This window comes from Silurus meridionalis, chromosome 4 (assembly GCF_014805685.1).
Source record: "Silurus meridionalis isolate SWU-2019-XX chromosome 4, ASM1480568v1, whole genome shotgun sequence".
In the NCBI taxonomy this organism is placed as follows: domain Eukaryota; kingdom Metazoa; phylum Chordata; class Actinopteri; order Siluriformes; family Siluridae; genus Silurus; species Silurus meridionalis.
In genome coordinates this window covers 6,899,590-6,919,584 of record NC_060887.1, presented here as the reverse complement: position 1 = coordinate 6,919,584, position 19,995 = coordinate 6,899,590, and the positions used below count along the sequence as shown (strand labels likewise).

Below are 19,995 nucleotides of genomic sequence, written 5' to 3'. Positions count from 1 at the left end.
AATCCGTTTACTGATTGGACTCATATTTTATTTATTTATCTATCCATTTATTTCATTCCACCTGGTATTTCAGTCTCTAATAACTAGGGGTCTGTTGGACAACTTTCACTTCAATTACATGTTTCTTGCAGACTTGTATAATTATCCTGTATTCGGCTTCATCTACTCTGCCCTGAACTCTGATCATGTCCCCAGACCCTCCATCGAGAGAGTTGGGTTTTCACACTCTCGATGTTTTTTACTGTGCTCAGGAACCGTGGAGAGCTTCTCCTGAAAGGCTCAGACACCAGAGAAAAGGTGGGACTGATAGAGGACAGCCTCATGGTGCTTGGTTCACTCCTGAGCAACAGGTACCTGACCACAGGAGATAGATTTAGATGTTTTTTTTCATGTTGCATTTAAATATATAAATAAACTCCTCAATTAGATGATGAATGAGAAGATGTAGAAACCTGAACGTTCGCGTATGAAGAACTCAGGATGTCACTATGTTCTTGTTTTTGCTCCTCTCAGGTACAACGCTCCCTTCAAGCCCACAATTCAGCAGTGGGTACAGAAGCTGTCCAACACCTCAGAGGTTATTGAGAAATGGCTGACTGTACAGAACCTGTGGCTCTACCTGGAGGCTGTGTTTGTTGGAGGAGACATCGCCAAGCAGCTTCCACAGGTCTTCTTCATTTCAACTGATTTTATTCTTCTGCTCTTGAACAAATTCATTCGTTTTAAAGGGGCTTCAACTTTCATTGTTTTATTCATGAAGCCATTTTGTTTGATCTATACCCTGAAGTCACTTGGGTTTGAGATCAGAATATAAGGTGTAGAACATGGCACCATCAGCTGATGGAACTCTCCATAGATGTTCCTAACATTGTTGATTGTGTGTGAAACATGTTCGATCAGTTGTATTTGCCACAAGAGAACGAATCTCAGAAATTTCTCAGGATCGAGAGCTCAAAAGATCATTTGGAATGCTTTACTCAGGAAGCCAAGCGGTTCCAGAACATTGATAAATCATGGCAGAGGATCATGCAGAGGGCCCATGAGGTGGTCGGGGTGGTGCAGTGCTGCGTGGGGGACGAGACTCTATCTCAGCTGCTTCCTCACCTCCTGGAACAGCTTGAGGTGTGCCAAAAATCCCTCAGTGGATACCTGGAGAAGAAACGACTTATCTTTCCACGGTTCTTCTTCGTGTCTGATCCTGTCCTTTTGGAGATACTTGGCCAAGCATCGGATCCACAGACGATACAGGTATGGCGCTCTCACACACACACACACACACACACACACACACACACACACACACACACACTGCTATGCTCTTATCATATCTACCTCATGTCCTGCGTTTCAGGGTCATTTGCTGAACCTTTTCGACAACGTGAACAGAGTTGTGTTCCATGAGAAGAACCAGGACCAAATCCTGAGCTTCCAGTCACAGGAAGGAGAATCCGTAGATCTGATGGAGCCTGTAAATGTCCACGTAAGACTTTATATTATTGTACACTCCCAACTTTTTACTAGTGAAATGATAATAAGTTCCTGACGATTAGAGTTGTGTGTTATTCCTGATGATATTTACAGGGAAATGTAGAAAGCTGGCTGGGATTGTTATTAGACCAGGTGAGGAAGACCATCCATAGCATTATCAGAAAGGCCCACATGGCTGTGAGTGACCCAGAGCTGAAGCTCATTGATTTCCAGTCAGCGTTCCCTGCTCAGGTGGGCCTGCTGGGCATACAGCTCATCTGGACCAGAGATGCAGAAGGTGCCCTCAGCCTCAGCAAGAGTGACAAGAAGGTTTGAGAAACATTTTTCGATGGAAAATCCAACTTGTATCCGATGCTAAAGAGATATAACAATCTCTTTTTTTTTTTTCTTTTTTCCAGATCATGCAGGTGACGAATCAGAAGTTTTTGGATCTTCTGAACGAGCTGATCGATATGACGACTCATGAGCTCACGAAAATGGAAAGAACCAAATATGAAACCCTGATAACAATCCATGTGCATCAGAAGGATATATTTGAGGATCTGGGAAGTGTTTTCCTGCGTATATCATGATTAAAAATGATAAAGACGACGTAGTAGTGAGTGATGAGGTTATAAATTTGAATATGGTGCCCATGTTTACAGGTCAAAATGAACATCAGATCTAAAGCAGACTTCGAATGGCAGAAGCAGTCTCGTTTCTACTTCATAGAAGACACGGACAAGTGTATGATTCATATCACCGACGTGGAGTTTGAATACTGTAATGAGTATCTGGGATGCAGTGACCGACTGGTTATAACTCCTCTTACTGACAGGTGTGTGTGTGTGTGTGTGTGTGTGTGTGTGTGTGTGTGTGTGTGTGTTTTACATTTAATATAGAATTTTCTAAAAATATGATCTCAACTATTTATTTTAGCAGACTTTAGTCAACATCTTCATTCCTTCCATCCTTTATTCATTCACTCCCTCGATATGTGGATTTTCAAGAGAAATTCTCAAAGTTGGACAGAAAATGCAAAAGAATCCATAGTGTTCGCCGCTAGCAACCTTCTGATTAGCAGCTAACGCTAGCACCATGGATTCCTTAGCGTTTTCGCACATGCACAAAACGAAGCGAACCGAAATCCCCGTATCGGAAAAATTTTGTACGAATCCGTGTATCGTTGCACCCCGGTCTAGATCTTTATCTGGGTCGAACCAAAGCTAGTTATTACTTCTGGATATTTAAAGATATAATTATATATATATATGTGTGTACATGTTTGATTTCACTGAGGAATTGCTTTTAAATAAAAAATATACTATATATTTGTGAGAGTGAGTTGCAACTGTACATATTTTGGAGTAAGAAAGTACCGATTTTGAAAGATTTGTTGTTAGAAAGCAGTTTTTACTAATCGTTCTGGATTTGATTGGATCCTATAGATGTTATATAACCCTGGCCCAGGCACTGGGGATGGGGATGGGTGGTGCACCAGCAGGACCAGCAGGAACAGGAAAGACTGAAACCACTAAAGACATGGGCCGATGCCTGGGCAAATATGTTGTAGTGTTCAACTGCTCGGATCAAATGGACTACCGAGGACTGGGGCGCATTTATAAAGGTACATCACCATTTTAGTCACGTGTTACGTTGCCATGTTGTAGAAGTCGCCACCGAAATCCGCTTAATTGATATTTGTGGTGCGTCCGATAGTGAGCGCTGCAGACGAACGATCCGAATCAGCGGATATAAACATAACGCTAATCTAGGCGTGAGGAAGGTCGTAAGTTCAAACACAGCTCTGCCAAGCTGCCATTTGCAGGGCCCTTCAGCAAGGCCCCTAACCCTCAACAGCTCAGTTGTATGTTGTAAATGTAAAGTGAGATCCAAAACCACGTAATGTGCACCACGAATGATCAACATGAGGGAAATGGCAAACGGCGGTGGAGAAATAGCGAAAACAGACGCACTACATAAACACAAAATGTTGGATGTTGGATTTCTGATCTGAAGGTTGTGAGTTCAAATCCCACCACCGCTATGCTGCCACTGGGCTCGTAACTCTCAACCGTAGAAAGGAACTTGTACTGCCATGAATGGAGCGAGAAAGCAATCTCTGAGAATGTTCCAGAATATATCCAGATTATCCAGATATCAGATTTTTGAAACCGACATGCATTACTGAATTCTGCGTTTGTCCCACAGGCCTGGCGCAGTCCGGCGCATGGGGCTGCTTTGACGAGTTTAACCGCATCGAGTTGCCCGTGCTTTCAGTAGCAGCACAGCAGATCTACATTGTGCTCCAGTGTAAAAAGAACAAAAAATCCCAGTTTGTCTTCACTGATGGAGACGTCGTGGACATGGACAAAGAGTTTGGCATCTTCCTGACGATGGTTAGTAAAAATCTTTTTCATGACTGGAAAAAAATCGAATGATAAGTATATCAGATAAGTTCTTCACGTCGAATACATTCCCTTCTCTTCATCTCCATGTCTTCTAAAACAGAATCCAGGGTATGCAGGAAGACAGGAGCTGCCTGAGAATTTGAAGATTCAGTTTCGTATCGTGGCCATGATGGTGCCCGACCGTGCCATCATTATGAGAGTCAAACTGGCTAGTTGCGGCTTCAGAGAGAACCAGATGCTCAGCCGCAAGTTCTATACGCTTTACAAATTGTGTGAGGAGCAGCTCTCCAAACAAGTAAGCTTCTCCGGGAAGCGGCGATCAATAACGAGTCTTGAATTGGTTGTGTACGAGATGAGAAGTTTATTGCATGTGGACCAACCAAGTGGTTTCAGGAGGGTCCAGAGAGGAACCTGTTTCCACCTTCTCTCACACAAATGCAACATCTTTTTCAACATCTCTCTTTTTACGGGTTGGTCTTTGAAGCCCGACATGGCAGCTCTTTTGCTTGTCATTTGCCACAAACATCTATAAACCCTGGTGTAAAAGTATGACAGACTCGAGGCCGAGAGGTCACAAAGGATACAGATTTAAGAGAATGTTTCCTTGTTTGCATGTTTCTGTAGGTCCATTACGACTTTGGCTTGCGCAATATCCTGTCAGTTTTGAGGACTTTGGGAGCAGTAAAGCGATCGAACCCATCGGAGCCTGAGAAGACTGTGGTTATGAGGGTGCTGCGTGACATGAACCTCTCCAAACTGGTAGGCGTTCACATTATTCTACTGACTCGACAGGGTGAATACAATCTGCATAAACAGCGGCTTAGCATAAGCGTTCTATTAACTCTGATAGGTCCAAGCCATGCTGATACAAATCAGATTGACTTTTCTCGACAGGTAGATGAGGATGAACCTCTGTTCCTGAGTCTGATTAATGATTTGTTCCCGGGGATCGGGCTGGATAAAGCTGGTTATCCCGAGCTGGAAGCAGCTATTAGCAGTCAGGCTGAGGAGGCCGGCTTAATTGCTCACCAACCATGGATGCTGAAACTGGTCCAGCTTTATGAAACTCAGCGAGTAAGACACGGTCAGTCATTAATTTTACTGTTATTTATTTTAAGCATAGGGTTCAGATGGCTTCATTCTTTCTGGTCAACAACTAACTAAAACATGGGAATAAATAATATTGTGTGCATAATGTGGAAGATTCTGACCACGTACGGTTTTCAGTAACCTGTTTGATGCTGTGTGACAGGTATAATGACTCTTGGTCCTAGTGGAACGGGGAAAACCACCTGCATCCACACCCTGTTGCAGGCGATGACGATCTGTGGCACTCCACACAAAGAAATGAGAATGAACCCTAAGGCCATTACGGCTTCCCAGATGTTTGGAACTTTGGACGTGGCTACAAACGACTGGACGGATGGAGTCTTCTCGACACTGTGGAGGAAAACTCTGAAAGCAAAGAAGGCAAGAAACAGAAATTTTCAGTTTCTTTATTAGAAACTGGATTCAATTTTGTAGGAATTCCCAGAACCCAATATGCCTACGACATTAGAAGGTCTCATGAGTTCAAATCCCAGCACCACCAAAATGCTCAGCAGTATACCTGAGATAACCATGTGCTTGGAGTTTGTATGGATTCTCCTCATGCTGTAGGGTTTTTCCTCTGGGTATCCCAGTTTTCATTACAAACTTCATTCCAGGTTGATAAGCCAATCTGATGTGCCTTTCTGTTCTAGAATAATACGTACACATTCATGTATGTTTTCAGGGCGAATGTATATGGATTGTTCTGGATGGTCCAGTAGACGCTGTCTGGATTGAAAACTTGAATTCAGTTTTAGACGACAACAAAACTCTTACCCTAGCCAATGGAGACCGCATCCCGATGTCTCCCAACTGTAAAGTGGTTTTTGAACCTCACAACATCGACAACGCTTCTCCGGCGACGGTTTCTCGTAACGGCATGGTCTTCATGAGTTCGTCTGTGCTGGACTGGAAGCCCATTCTGCAGGCATGGCTAAAGAATATTCCAGCCTCCCAGGCAGAAGTGCTTCTGAACTGCTTCAACAGCGTCTACCAGGTCGGTGTCCTAATGCAGAGATAACAAACTTCTTCATATCAAAGTAATGTAGAAAAGAGTCCAGGTGTAAGTGGAGCAACACACTGTGTAATATGGAAGTAGTCATGAATGGGTGTGCAGCTGTGGCTACAGTGAAAGGAGACTTTTAGTGATGACATTTTTTGTTTATCGCTTATAATCCAGTAGTGAGATCAGAACATTGCGTAACTCAACCCTTAATACTGATTAATGTGTGTTACATTTATAAATACAGATTTGACCTGGAAATATGTGTCCCCACAGGACTTGATGAACTTTGTTTCTACCGCGGTTTACCCGAAAATGCAGATCCTGGAGTGCATGTACATCAGGCAGACTATTGACCTTTTACAGGTGAGAGTAATAATACATTTACTGCACATCTTTATATAAACTGTACACCATAGATCTTATGTTTAACACACAACTCAAGTGGACAACTCAAGACTTGTTTCCATGTAAAAATTTTCTCGTGGTATGGTGACGGATTGCCGGGTTTTCTTGCAGGGGCTGATTGTAGAAGAGAAGAACCTGACAGAAGCTCACATTAGCCGTCTGTTCGTGTTTGCTGTCATGTGGTCTGTGGGTGCGTTACTGGAACTGGAGGATCGATCCAAGATGGAGGTGTTTCTGAGAAACGTTCCGGTTTTGCTGGACCTGCCTAACACACAGGGTGACGAAACCATTTTCGAATACGTGGTCAGTGAAACTGGGGAATGGGAGCTGTGGTCAAACAAGGTAACTCTCAATAACCCGTGTGCCAATTTGTCAATATTGTGCCATTTATACAAATGAATATCACAGACCCGGTGAAATAGCGATGGTATGTTGCGTCTCTGTGTTCCTGGTGAGGACTCGGGCTTCTGCATTTTATGTAAATTTCAAAAATTGCCCTTGATTAATTGATCATCAGGAATTGTACCCATCTCTATAAAATCCCAAGTTTCAGAAGTTTGCTGGTCTGGTGTGTGTTAACGCCAAGAAGAAAAAAAACACATCAAGAGCAATCAATCAGGGAGGGGTTATAAGGCCATTTTTAAAGTCCGTCATTCTACAGTGAGGAAGATTATTCATGAGTAAGAACGTTCAGGAAAGTCGATCCCTCGAGTGGATGTCCGAGTAAATTCACCACAGCTTTAGATCGTTCGATGCTCCGGGTTTCAGTAGAGCTTGGGGAGGTTGCTGATGTTTGCTTATGGTGTCATGGATGCACCTTATCTTCATGGGATTAATGAGAGGGTTGTTGTATGAGGTGGAATGTTGGAAGTGTCCAATGCTGGGCATTTAATTCGATTTCTTTTTTCTTTAGGTGCAACAGTATCACTACTCGAAGGACACAGTTCCTGACTATGCCTCTATATTGGTGCCGAACGTGGATAACACACGGACCGACTTCCTTCTGCAAACAATCATGAAACAGGGCAAAGCAGTTCTCCTGATTGGAGAACAGGGCACTGGGAAGACCGTCATGATTAACGTAAGTCTTTGATCCAAATCGGACATGTTCCTTCTCGTCTTCTCTTAACTGCTTCTGTTTCATAAATGAGGTCGTGACGTAAATCATCAGGACACAAAACGCGACTGTTGCTATGTTTCCACACGGACTGTTTTAATTGCCGGATGTGCAAAAGATTTTTCAATAAATGGTCAGAAATGTACTGGAAAGGAAATAAAAGAAGTTGAATGTATTATATGACGACAGTGTGCATGAATCTGTCTGCAGGGCTACACCAACAGGTATAACCCTGACCTGCACCTGAGTAAGAGCTTGAACTTCTCCTCCGCCACACTCCCGAGCATGTTTCAGCAAACCATTGAGAGCTACATAGATAAGCGAATTGGCTCCACGTACGGACCACCCGCAGGAAAAAAGATGACCGTTTTCATCGACGATATCAACATGCCAGTCATTAATGAGTGGGGAGACCAGGTGAGAATGATCCCTTTTATTGTCTGTCTGTCTGTCTGTCTGTCTGTCTGTCTAAAGAGCAAAACAGGAGACAAAAAAAAAAGCCTGAGACAAGGGTTTATATTACTTCCCCTCGTCCGATTCTGGTCAGGTTCCTGTCTCCTGATTGGTCCATTTTTGTTGACCATTTAATCCTGATTGGCAGAGGTCTCTAGCAGGACAGTATAAGTAGATGGAACCAGCAGAACAAACCAGAGGATAAGAAGGAAATCAGCACATGTTTAATCAAGTTCTCATTCTTCCGTTTCCACCCCTCCTCCAGATCACTAATGAAATAGTCCGTCAACTAATGGAGCAGGGAGGCTTTTACAGTCTGGACCGGCCTGGAACGTTCATCAGCATCGTAGATCTGCAGCTCATAGCAGCCATGATCCACCCTGGAGGGGGTCGCAACGACATCCCACAGCGTCTGAAGCGTCAGTTCTGCGTGTTCAACTGTACTCTTCCATCCAACTCGTCTATAGATAAGATCTTCCACACGTTAGCATCTGGATATTTCTGCCCAGAAAGGGGTTTTACGGAGGGCGTGTGCACGCTCGCTGCAGCGCTCGTGCCCACCATAAGGAAAGTGTGGCAAACTGTAAAATCCAAGGTGACGCAAATCATCGTGTTTATTGTTCTATTTTTCGTTTTGTTCAAACGTACCAATCATTTGATTGAATTCGATTGGAAACATGAATGCATTATCAAAATCTGTAGCACTGATAAAAAAAAAAACCCCACTCTTTTTAGATGTTGCCATCACCCGCAAAATTCCACTATATCTTTAATTTGAGGGACCTGAGCAGGATATGGCAGGGGATACTGACTGTAAAAGCAGAAGTGTGCAGAGATCAAGAGCTCCTGATTTCTCTCTTCCGCCACGAGTGCACACGAGTGATGGCTGACCGATTCGTCGATCACCACGATAGGGAGATCTTCGACGGCATCCTGGAAAGGGTGGGTGTACCGTACGCCGTAGTAGATGGATCCCTTTTGATTTTGTTTTGCTTCTTTTCATATTGCCGATTGATGTGTGATCTGTCATCTCTGGGGTGTTCAGATTGTGATGGAAGACCGTGGACCTGGTCTACTGGAGCGTAAACCTTGGGAAGAATATTTTGTAGATTTCCTCAGAGATGCTCCTGAGATAACAGGAGATGAACCTGAAGACGCTGAGATTTTGGTTCCGAAGATATACGAACCTGTTCCCTCCTTCACAGCGCTGTCAGAGCGTCTTTCTATGTTCCTGCAGCAGTATAATGAGTCGGTGAGGGGGGCTCCAATGGACCTGGTCTTTTTTAAGGTCAGAAAGTGCATTTCTCAAAACAGTTTGTACAAACAGCACCACACATTGGATTTCTTGCAAAAGCCTGAACTTTCTTAAAAATAAAAAAAATCCTTAGTTGTTGTTCACAAACAAGATTGTCGTTCTTCCTGTCTGAACAGGATGCGATGATTCACTTGGTGAAGATATCACGCGTCATTCGCACTCCTCAGGGCAATGCTCTGTTAGTGGGTGTGGGAGGATCAGGAAAGCAGAGCCTCACACGATTGGCCTCCTTCATTGCTGGGTATCAAAGCTTCCAGATTACTCTCACGAGGTGAGCATCGGTATTCGATCCAATCTCAAAAAATTTATTAACGAAATATAGATTTTGGAACTGTTTTTAATCTTTACTTGATATTTATTCAGTAGACCAGAGATGCCCATATCTGGTGAATTTTGGGGGGGTTCAGGTCACAGATAGCGACGAGTCGTTCGTGAACGATTCTTTAATTTTGACCGACTCTTTATTGCGACTCAGAAGAACAAGTCGTCTCAAAGAGCGATGGTTTATATGAATAATTTCCCCTTTTTGTTTCATTTTAAGAACCTACAATGTGAGTAATCTCATGGAGGACCTGAAGACCTTGTACAGAATTGCAGGGATGGAAGGCAAAGGTGTGACCTTCATCTTCACTGACAATGATGTTAAAGACGAATCCTTTCTTGAGTACATGAATAACGTAGTGGCCTGTGGCGAGGTCTCAAACCTGTTCGCTCGAGATGAGATCGATGAAATCACTCAGTATCTGATCCCCGTCATGAAGAAACACCATCCTCGCACTCCTCCGTCCCCCGACAACCTGTACGCCTACTTTCTATCTAGGGTACGCAGTAACCTTCATGTCATCCTTTGTTTTTCTCCTGTTGGTGATAAACTTCGTTCTCGTGCTCTGCGGTTCCCTGGTCTGATCTCCGGATGCACTGTAGACTGGTTCCAGAGATGGCCTAAAGATGCTTTGGTAGCTGTGGCTCATCATTTCCTCGCCAGCTATCCTTTTCAGTGCTCGGAGACGGTGAAAAACAACGTGATCAGCACAATGGGAACATTTCAGGATCTGGTGGCGAGGATATGCATTGAGTATTTTCAGCGCTACAGACGACAGACCTACGTGACGCCTAAATCGTACTTATCTTTTATTAAAGGATACCAGAGCATTTACCATGAGAAGATCGCAGCTGTGGGACTGCTGGCAAAACGGATGAACACTGGTATAAAACACTAGTTATAGTAGGAATAAATTAATATTTCTATCTGTCCTTCTATCTGGTTTAAACGCGCCAATGCCGACTGCAGGTCTCGAGAGGTTGATGGAGGCAGAGCAAGTTATCGGCCAGCTTTCCAACGACCTGGTGGTGAAAGAACAGGAGCTGGAAGTGGCCTCTAACAAGGCAGACGTGGTCCTTCAGGAGGTGACTGTCATAGCACAAGCAGCCGAGAAGGTTAAGACGCAGGTACAGAAAGTGAAGGACAAGGCCCAGGCTATTGTGGATGAAATCGCTGGGGATAAAAAAGTAGCAGAGGCGAAACTGGAAGCTGCAAAACCTGCACTTGATGCTGCAGAAGCTGCACTACAGGTAAGTACCTAGCATTGACCTAGCAAAAAAATAAGAAAAACTACATTTTTATTCAACGGTGTCTGAACAAGTGACACTATATTACACCACACTAATTACTATTAGGCTTAGTTTTAGCATGAGTATATTAGCAATAAAAGGTTTTCCCGCCAAAAACATTTTGGGTGGGGGAGGCTAGAAATAGCCCTGGAGCAAAGCAGAGGTGATGCTGGCAAGAAAAAGTAGAATGGTGATTCTCAAAAAAAAGCTCTGCCCCTCAGAGAAAGCTCCGCCCCCAAAACATTATTTGACATACAGTACCAACAAAGAGCCTGCACCCTCAAATCAAAGTTTCTGATAAATCTGATTTAAAGTTTGTAAATTATAGGAAAATTTTACATTGGGGTTTTACATACATGTTGTGAACTTGCAGTACTAACGATTGTGTCGTCTTATAAAAAAATAAAAAAAAAGTAAAATAATCAAACATTTGTTTGTTTCACTATAGACTATAAAACCGTCAGACATTGCAACAGTGCGTAAACTGGGGAAGCCCCCACATCTGATCATGAGAATCATGGACTGCGTGCTGCTGCTGTTCCAGCGCCGGGTAGATACCGTCACCATGGACACCGAAAGGGCCTGCTTAAGACCATCTTGGACTGAAGCCCTCAAGCTCATGAACAACTCGGCGTTCCTCGGCATGCTTCTCAATTTTAACAAGGTCAGGTTTACGCGCTGAGGATTGCGTCTGCTCCCGTTTGAAATGTTGAGAAGGTCTTCAGGAACATGCTCGTTTGTCATGCTGGTTAGCTATCTGTAAACTTGGGGTGAAGATGTGGTCAATCCTCTGTTTCTTTTTACGTCCAACCTTCTAGCTGCAGCCTGTTTATATAAACCACACTCCGAATCTAAAGTAATTTAAGGCAACTTTCATGTGGAACCCTCCTCAGATGCAGACTGCTTTGTGAGCAAACTATGAAGGAATCACTCAGTCCTTTTATGTCGGATTTTTCTAGACTATTCTGTCACGTCCCTTTATTTCATCACCATGTTCTCATAAAAATTGAAATATTATATTAATATTTACTCTTTCTCTAACAAGGACACAATCACAGAGGAGGTTGTGGAGCTTCTTGCACCTTATATCAGTATGGAAGATTATAATCTGGAGGCAGCGAAGCGGATTTGTGGCAACGTAGCTGGACTTTGCTCTTGGACTGAGGCTATGGTGGACTTCTTTAGCATTAATAAAGAAGTCTTGCCTTTGAAGGTAATGGTCTTTTATTAGCTGTATTTTTGTCACGTGTAAATGAGCCTACTAGCCTTTAATGCAGTCGCTGTCTGTACCAGGCGAACCTGAAGTTACAGGAGGCCCGACTAGCTGTGGCTCAGGACGAACTTTCCAGAGCGCAGGAACAGTTAGATGAAAAGCAGAAAGAACTGGACGAAGCACAGGTGAGTCCCATCAATTTATTCAGGAGATCAACCCCAATTCCAAAAAATGTTGAACTGGGAATAAAAACAGAATGGAAGGATCAAGAATGGAAGATCTCGAGTGGCCTACTTTGCAGAAATAACATTTAGAGGTGTTTTAATGAGTGTTTGTTCTCATGGTGTGAAACACAGGCACTTTATGACGGTGCAGTGAGAGAGAAGCAGTCACTGTTGGATGATGCTGAAGGATGTCGTAGAAAAATGTCCAGTGCAATGGCACTCATCGATGGACTCGGTGGAGAAAAGGTGGGTTTAAAAAAATAATAAACAAATATATTGATTTTATTTTTAAACATCTTTACAATAGTCTCTTTGTTTTAATTTGATTCATTGCCTTGAAACTATTTAGTTTAGCTTGATTTTTTTTCCCCCTATTCCTGCATTTTCAAATGTATAAAAATTTAATTTCTTGCCCATCAGGAGAAGAACCAATACAGAGGAAATATTTCTAGGCATACTATATGCTTGTTGTAACACATAATGCATCTATGTCAACATGGCTTCATAGTAGTCTAGACCTTTGGTGCATCGTGAAATGAAAAATACAACAAAGAAGACTCAGGACTGTTGAGCAGCTAAAATCATGTACCATATACAACCGGGAGAACGTTCCTCTCCTAAAACTCCAGCAAATGGTTTTCTTAGTTCCCAGATGTATCCATTAAATTTAAAATGACTATTTCTCCTTAAAATGGTGTTTTCTTGTGCTGTAATGGATCAAATATGGGTGTATGAGATGAAATGAATGCATTCTGGTTTTATTTACATTTTGCGCCAAGATTCAAATCAAGCACCAAAATCCGCCATGGCGCAACACATGCGGCAATTAAAACCGTCAGTGTGGAAACATAGCAAAAGTTCCTGTTTGGTGTCCTGATGATTTACGAATATTTGGTCTTCATGCTCTGTGTTGAGTTTTGGTTTAACTAATAATAAATATACATTTTCATATTCATTTTGATGAATTTATGAGAAAAGTTTTAATTTCTGTTCTTTCATTCATTGTCTTTGTTAGATTCGCTGGACAGAGAGCAGTACTGAGTTCCAGCGACAAATTAAACATCTAATGGGAGATGTCCTACTAGCTACTGGGTTCCTGTCCTATTCGGGTCCTTTTAACCAGGAGTACCGAATTCACCTTCTAGAGCAATGGAAGAAAGAAATAAATATCAACTCTATTCCGTATAGTCAGGTAGGTACATCAACTTTTTGTGTATTATTGTTGTTAGTTTGTAAGAAAGAACATGAGTTCTAATGATTTATTTCCATGAGTATGACATTCTCCAGATACACACTTTTCCTCATTGTCGTCTTTTAGAACCTGAATGTGAGCAGCATGCTGGTAGATAATGTTACTATAGGTGAGTGGAACCTTCAGGGCCTGCCCAATGATGAACTGTCTGTCCAGAATGGAATCATAGTTACTTCCGCCTCCCGATATCCACTTCTCATTGACCCTCAAGGTCAGGGAAAGGCCTGGATCAAAAACCGTGAAAGCAATAATGAGCTACAGGTATTTAGAGCAAACTTCTAAACTGTATTTCCTCCTGCGTGACGATGTTAAAAGTCCACGCTCTATACGAATAGAGTTAAATCATTTGACTTTTTGGCCCATAGGTCACATCTCTAGACCACAAATATTTCCGAACCCACCTTGAAAACACTTTGTCTCTCGGCAAACCCCTACTCATCGAAGATGTCGGGGAGGAACTGGATCCTGTTCTCGACAACATTTTGGAGAAGAACTTCACAAAATCTGGCTCGACATATAAAGTATAAAAGATTTACTGCTTTTTACACGCATTTTTTGGGGGGGATTTATTTCATCTCTTCAGTTCTCATCTTTTTCTTCCACTCTGAATACAGGTCAAAATCGGAGATAAAGAGGTCGACGTGATGAAAGGATTCACTCTTTACATCACCACCAAACTGGCCAACCCAACGTACAGTCCTGAAATCAGTGCTAAAACCGCAGTTGTGGACTTTACGGTCACAATGAGGGGTTTAGAAGACCAGCTGCTGGGTCGTGTCATCCTCACAGAGAAACAAGTGAGATGTAGAACGATGCAAAACTTTTCTCATCTATCATTTACTTTGGTTGTATAAAGAATAGATCATTGGATTGTTATTCCTTGTTTTAAGGAAATGGAATCGGAACGAGTGAAAATGGTGGTCGAGGTCACATCCAACAAGCGGAAGATGCAGGAGTTGGAGGATAATTTACTATTTCGACTCACCAGCACACAAGGTTCTCTGGTGGATGATGATTCTCTGATAGAGGTGCTCAGAGTTACCAAAATTACCGCACAGGAGGTACGTGTACGCCAAGAAGCTTCAAACATTTCTTTCTGCTCGTTATAATGCATTTCGCAGTGTTTCTAAGTTTGATTGGTCTTTAGGACGGTTCCATTTCCAATAAAAGAATTGATATAGTCTGAGGAGTGGAATAACAGATATCAATGATTTATACAATGTTTTTAAAGGTCAGGGAGAAACTCACGGTGGCAGCGGAAACTGAAATAAAGATCAATCATGCCCGTGAGGAATATCGTCCGATAGCTACGAGGGGCAGCATCCTCTATTTTCTCATCGTAGAAATGAGTCTGGTCGATGTCATGTACCAGACGTCCCTCAAGCAATTCCTGGAAATTTTCGACAGGTCCTTGGAAAAGTCGCCAAAGTCTCAAATCACCTCCAAAAGACTTGCGAACATCATGGATTTCTTGACCTACGAGGTGTTCTGCTATACAGTCCGAGGCTTGTATGAAGATCACAAATTTCTTTTCACCCTGCTCTTGGCGCTGAAGCTAGACCTTCAAGCGCAGAAAATTTCCCACAGTGAATTTCATGCTTTCATCAAAGGTACGTTCGTTAGTTTGACATCTTCTACCCAAAAACGTATTTTTTTATATGCACAACAAAAAAGATTATACACGTTATAATAAGCCCATTTTTTTAGAACACACACTGGTCCCCTGGAACTCTCAGGGGTTATGTTCTAAGACTGAAATTCTGAAATCCTATAATCCGCACCTTGTTGTTAGTTTGTTTCCAAATGGGAATCCGCGGATTTTCCAAACTGCGAATTATCGCTGGTCGACTGTACACATTTTGACCAGTAGGTGGTGCTGTGATTGTGATTCCAGGTGGAGCATCTCTTGACCTGAACTCGGTGGAGCCCAAGCCAAAACGTTGGATCATGGATATGACGTGGCTGAACCTGGTCCACCTGTCCAGTCTGCATCCCTTCACCAGACTACTAGAACAGGTGGCGTGCAGCGAGAAGGCCTGGAGATGCTGGTTCGAGGAAGCCGCTCCAGAAGATGCAGCGCTTCCTGACGGATATGACAATCTGTTAGATGCCTTTCACAAGTTACTGCTGATCAGAAGCTGGTGCCCTGATCGGACCATTGCACAGGTAGCACAGATATACAAAAATATAACATTTATTTAATTTTATATTTATATTTATATTTATAATTATTTATTGAATTAATTATAATATACAATAGTCATGAAAAACCAAAACAATCCGATTTCTAATCCCATCCAAGTTTCATTACTTTGGAGATAAGAGTAAGACGACTCTAATGGTTCCTGAACTGTGCGAGTCTAAAACGTTCCTCACACGTCTCATGTGGCTGCTGCTATAAAAAGCCTCCCTGAAATGAACTTGAACAGCTGATCAGCCAGCGAGCTTCAGAATCGCATCATCCAGTCGGGTTCCGTCCGTCAACTATGCGCTTAGTTCCCTAAGAGAAGGTGTGTGGATATCTTATCTCTGAGGAGTTCGAAGTGGGTCAAATGATATACAAATGGAGGATAAGAGAGAACGACATGGTGCAGAGGGACAGTTTTGCAGGACGCACCTGTTCAGTCATATGCACAGACGGCTATTTTTGGCCTCTGCTGGTACTGCACAGAATTCCCTTATACAGAGACGTCCAAACTCAGACCTGTCACCATTCATCCATCTTTATTACCAGATTTATACAGGAATTTCTTCATTTAGAGCATACAGTAATCAGTGTATCAGCCTCCATTAAGGAAAGACGACGTAACCTGTTTGATTCGTAGCTCCGCCCCAATAAACCCAGCATGATAACGCACTCTTTAACAGTTGTACTTTGACACTTTCAATTACATTTTGGACTGTTAATGAGCGCGCTAGAGGAGGAACCTCGTCCTCAGCACCGGACAGTTCCACGGTTATATCTATATGACTGAGTGTAAATTCGTTCCTGGTGTCCTCGTGATCTCCCTGAGATCATATAAGGAAGAAACCTTGAGAGGAACCAGACTCAAATTGGAACCCTTCCACACCTTCTCAGTCATTTCTGTGCTTCATATAGAACCAAAAATGATATTTATATTTATATATATATGTGTAAAAAGGATGTAAAAGGACCCTTTTCCGTTGAATTCCCGTTAGGCGCGGCGGTACATCACAGAATCGATAGGACAGAGGTATGCGGAGGGAGTGACACTCGACATGGATGCCATGAGTACAGAGACTGACAAGAGGACGCCGATCGTCTGCCTTCTCTCCATGGGTTCAGATCCCACTGAGAATATAGAGAGGTTGGCCAAAACAAAGGTAGATCACGATTCCTTAAGTATCGTGTACCGCTTTACAGAACGCCACATGCTGAAGAAGGTTCATACGGATCGATTTGCTCTTTTACTTCTCATTTCCATAGAGTGTCCTGTGTCGGGCGATTTCAATGGGCCAAGGACAGGAAGTTCATGCACGAAGGCTGCTGAACCAGAGCATGTCAGAAGGAGGTTGGTTGCTGCTGCAGAATTGCCATCTAGGTCTGGATTTTCTGGATGAGCTTTTAGAGTCCGTGACTGCTGCCGAGAGCGTCCACGACAATTTCAAAGTGTGGGTGACTACAGAGGTCCACCCGAGGTTCCCTATCAATTTCCTTCAGTCATCAATCAAATTTACTAACGAGCCTCCGCAAGGTGTGTGCATTATAATCATCATAATTACTAGTTTTCCCTCCAAACCTCCAAAAACCAGTGTCCATCACTAATAGTTAGCGTGTAGAATGACTTAGAGACCTTTAGCACAAATCTCGCTTCTCACGCTGGTGCATAACCCATCAATTCATTTCAGAATTAATCTTCACCTTGTTTTTTTGAAGGCGTTAAAGCTGGATTGAGGAGGACCTACAGCAGCATAACTCAGGAACAGCTCGAGATAACCAACATGCCGCAGTGGAAACCTTTACTCTACGCTGTGGCCTTTCTGCACACCACTGTACAGGTCAGGAATTTGTACATTGCCGGTCCAAAATGTCATAAACTAAACACCTACTGTATATAATATCTAATATAATCTAATCAGACGATTGCACTGCAGAAGCACCATGCAAAAGTTCAGTCCTGTACTTCAGATCAAAGAAGATCAAACTTGAGACTTTCATCCTGGCATGGATGTTGATTTAATGTCTATTTGGCAAAGTGGATCGATCCTAAGACCGTTTTTGTGCTTCATATGTCGATAGTAGTATCAATAATTTGCATTCATCATCTTCAGAATTCTGGTTTATAATGAGAAAGTGAGAGAACTTTGGACATTTTTTACCTCTGTTCTTTCTTGTCTTAGTTGATTGACCGTCTAACTTTTTCTCTTTCTGGCAAAAAAAAAGGAGAGGCGTAAGTTCGGTCCACTGGGCTGGAATATTCCATACGAGTTCAACCAGGCTGATTTCACCTCCAGTGTGCAGTTTGTGCAAAACCACTTGGACGTTGTGGACGCGAAGCAGGGGGTGAACTGGAACTGCATGCGCTACATGCTTGGAGAAGTACGTAGCAGGGTTTTTATGTATGTATTTATACGTAAAAAAATATGCACGTCGTCTATCAATATTCGGACATTGTCAATGTTTTTTTTTAGATTTTTGAATTCCAAGAAATTCTGATTGATCTTAAGCGCTTAAATCCGGACACCTGAAATCTCTTTTATAAGCAGCCCAAGGGGGTTCATCAGGGGGAATAAACCGCCTGTACCCCAGCATTGTCAGAGAAGAAACCCAATATCTGTTGATGTCTGCATGTTCCAGGCTTCGAGCAAATCATTTGCAACCAAATATCAAGGAAACAAGTTATGATTGTGAGCAAATCGTTTGAAACCTCATATAAACTGTGCTGTAATTCCTACCGTTTACCAGGTTTTCAGTCAAAAGCACTATTTTATTTCAACTCAAATCCCTTATATACCCCTATATGTCTCTGTGTGTGTGTGTGTGTGTGTGTGTGTGTGTGTGTGTGTGTGTGTGTGTGTGTGTGTGTGTGTGTGTTTTGCAAGTCATTTAAAGACTACCCTCAGCCTGGAACACCACACAGACATCACCAAATATTATGTTTCTTCCATGTTGATGCTCTGCCATGTGTTTACAGCAGCTGTCTTCAGTTCTTGTGGTGTTTCAGATTTGCTTTTGAATTTCAATAAAAAAAAAGAATTCACCAACGTCTATTTTCTGAATGCATTAAAATTTCATTCTGTTCGATATTTTTTTTTATTTGTATTGTTTTTTTATTTTTAAACGCTTTATGTATGTATTTGTATTGATGATTGATGTTTTAAAGCTTATTTCACGTAGCAGCATTCGATGATGAAAGCTCATCTATCTAATATCTCCAGGTTCAGTATGGCGGGCGGGTCACTGACGATATGGACAAACGGCTTCTAAACACCTTCACGCGTATCTGGTTCAGTGAGAGCACCTTTAAGGATGCATTTTGCTTCTATAAAGGTTATACTATACCAAAGGCTAAGATGTTGCAGGAATACCATGCTCACATCGATACTCTACCGCTAGTCGACACACCCGAGGTAGAACACGTATATTTACTAAAATATTTAACGGTTTTGTCGAAAATAGCAAACAAATGTGTTTTTGTTTATTTTATTAGGTTTTCGGCCTCCATCCAAACGCTGAAATCACCTGCCAGACGAACATGGCCAATGAAATTCTGAACACCATTATCAGCATTCAGCCCAAAGACAGCAGCGGTGGTGGAGACGAGACACGGGAAACCACAGTGCTGCGACTGGCCAGTGAAATGCTGGAGAAGCTTCCCGCTGACTATGTTCCTTATGAGGTGGAACTCACACTGTACACATGTCGTGTCATGCCCTTGTTTTGTCCTTATTTGCTTGTGCAAATAAATCCGGGCATTTTTTAACCACCTAAATAATGCTAGACCACCGTGTGGGAAGGATGTTACGCCCGAGCGTTATTTTTACACCACATCCATCACACTATGTACTTTATTTTATTCCCTTCATCATTCGATTATTTGTTAGATCAATAGCGTCATAATTTTCTACGTTCTACCACCATCTAGTGGTAAGAGACGATCATTACATGGGTAAAAGAAATGAATTATTACGCAAATATAAAGAATTTCAACCGTTCAAGAGCATTTTATTTAGTCTTTTATGAGCTTTGGATAAAAATTGAGTCTGTATCCCTTTGTGGAATCGCATTGTCGACTTATTTTACAGGTATTTACTCCTGGATTGTGCTTTTCTCTGTCCTGTGAGGAGAAAAAAAAGGCATAAATTCCCAAATTCTGAAAGATTCCGAGAATTTTATTCCCCTCCAGCTACACATCCGTGATTCTCCTCGGTAGATGTTGTCTTCCGTTGACTTTCTGATTGTGATTTAGG

The 19,995-nt window shown here is 42.4% G+C and overlaps 1 protein-coding gene across 1 annotated transcript in view; it reads left to right on the top strand.

Annotated features, from left to right (window-relative positions):
• Positions 1–19,995, top strand: part of dnah5l (dynein, axonemal, heavy chain 5 like) — a 34,026-nt gene that overhangs the window by 12,695 nt on the left and 1,336 nt on the right. Inside the window, exons 36-76 of the mRNA XM_046847674.1 lie at positions 252–350; positions 514–667; positions 982–1,248; positions 1,352–1,480; positions 1,582–1,797; positions 1,887–2,033; positions 2,133–2,305; positions 2,916–3,094; positions 3,679–3,866; positions 3,979–4,173; positions 4,503–4,637; positions 4,773–4,962; positions 5,131–5,348; positions 5,653–5,964; positions 6,247–6,336; positions 6,490–6,720; positions 7,292–7,459; positions 7,706–7,912; positions 8,214–8,543; positions 8,684–8,890; positions 8,994–9,236; positions 9,380–9,534; positions 9,805–10,469; positions 10,555–10,835; positions 11,323–11,538; positions 11,920–12,087; positions 12,168–12,272; positions 12,444–12,557; positions 13,327–13,503; positions 13,630–13,824; positions 13,929–14,084; positions 14,178–14,360; positions 14,454–14,624; positions 14,795–15,173; positions 15,458–15,729; positions 16,744–16,908; positions 17,012–17,279; positions 17,462–17,583; positions 17,969–18,124; positions 18,964–19,155; positions 19,236–19,424. Of these exons, the coding sequence (XP_046703630.1) occupies positions 252–350; positions 514–667; positions 982–1,248; positions 1,352–1,480; positions 1,582–1,797; positions 1,887–2,033; positions 2,133–2,305; positions 2,916–3,094; positions 3,679–3,866; positions 3,979–4,173; positions 4,503–4,637; positions 4,773–4,962; positions 5,131–5,348; positions 5,653–5,964; positions 6,247–6,336; positions 6,490–6,720; positions 7,292–7,459; positions 7,706–7,912; positions 8,214–8,543; positions 8,684–8,890; positions 8,994–9,236; positions 9,380–9,534; positions 9,805–10,469; positions 10,555–10,835; positions 11,323–11,538; positions 11,920–12,087; positions 12,168–12,272; positions 12,444–12,557; positions 13,327–13,503; positions 13,630–13,824; positions 13,929–14,084; positions 14,178–14,360; positions 14,454–14,624; positions 14,795–15,173; positions 15,458–15,729; positions 16,744–16,908; positions 17,012–17,279; positions 17,462–17,583; positions 17,969–18,124; positions 18,964–19,155; positions 19,236–19,424 (8,407 nt within the window). The remainder of the gene's footprint in view (positions 1–251; positions 351–513; positions 668–981; positions 1,249–1,351; positions 1,481–1,581; positions 1,798–1,886; positions 2,034–2,132; positions 2,306–2,915; positions 3,095–3,678; positions 3,867–3,978; positions 4,174–4,502; positions 4,638–4,772; positions 4,963–5,130; positions 5,349–5,652; positions 5,965–6,246; positions 6,337–6,489; positions 6,721–7,291; positions 7,460–7,705; positions 7,913–8,213; positions 8,544–8,683; positions 8,891–8,993; positions 9,237–9,379; positions 9,535–9,804; positions 10,470–10,554; positions 10,836–11,322; positions 11,539–11,919; positions 12,088–12,167; positions 12,273–12,443; positions 12,558–13,326; positions 13,504–13,629; positions 13,825–13,928; positions 14,085–14,177; positions 14,361–14,453; positions 14,625–14,794; positions 15,174–15,457; positions 15,730–16,743; positions 16,909–17,011; positions 17,280–17,461; positions 17,584–17,968; positions 18,125–18,963; positions 19,156–19,235; positions 19,425–19,995) is intronic.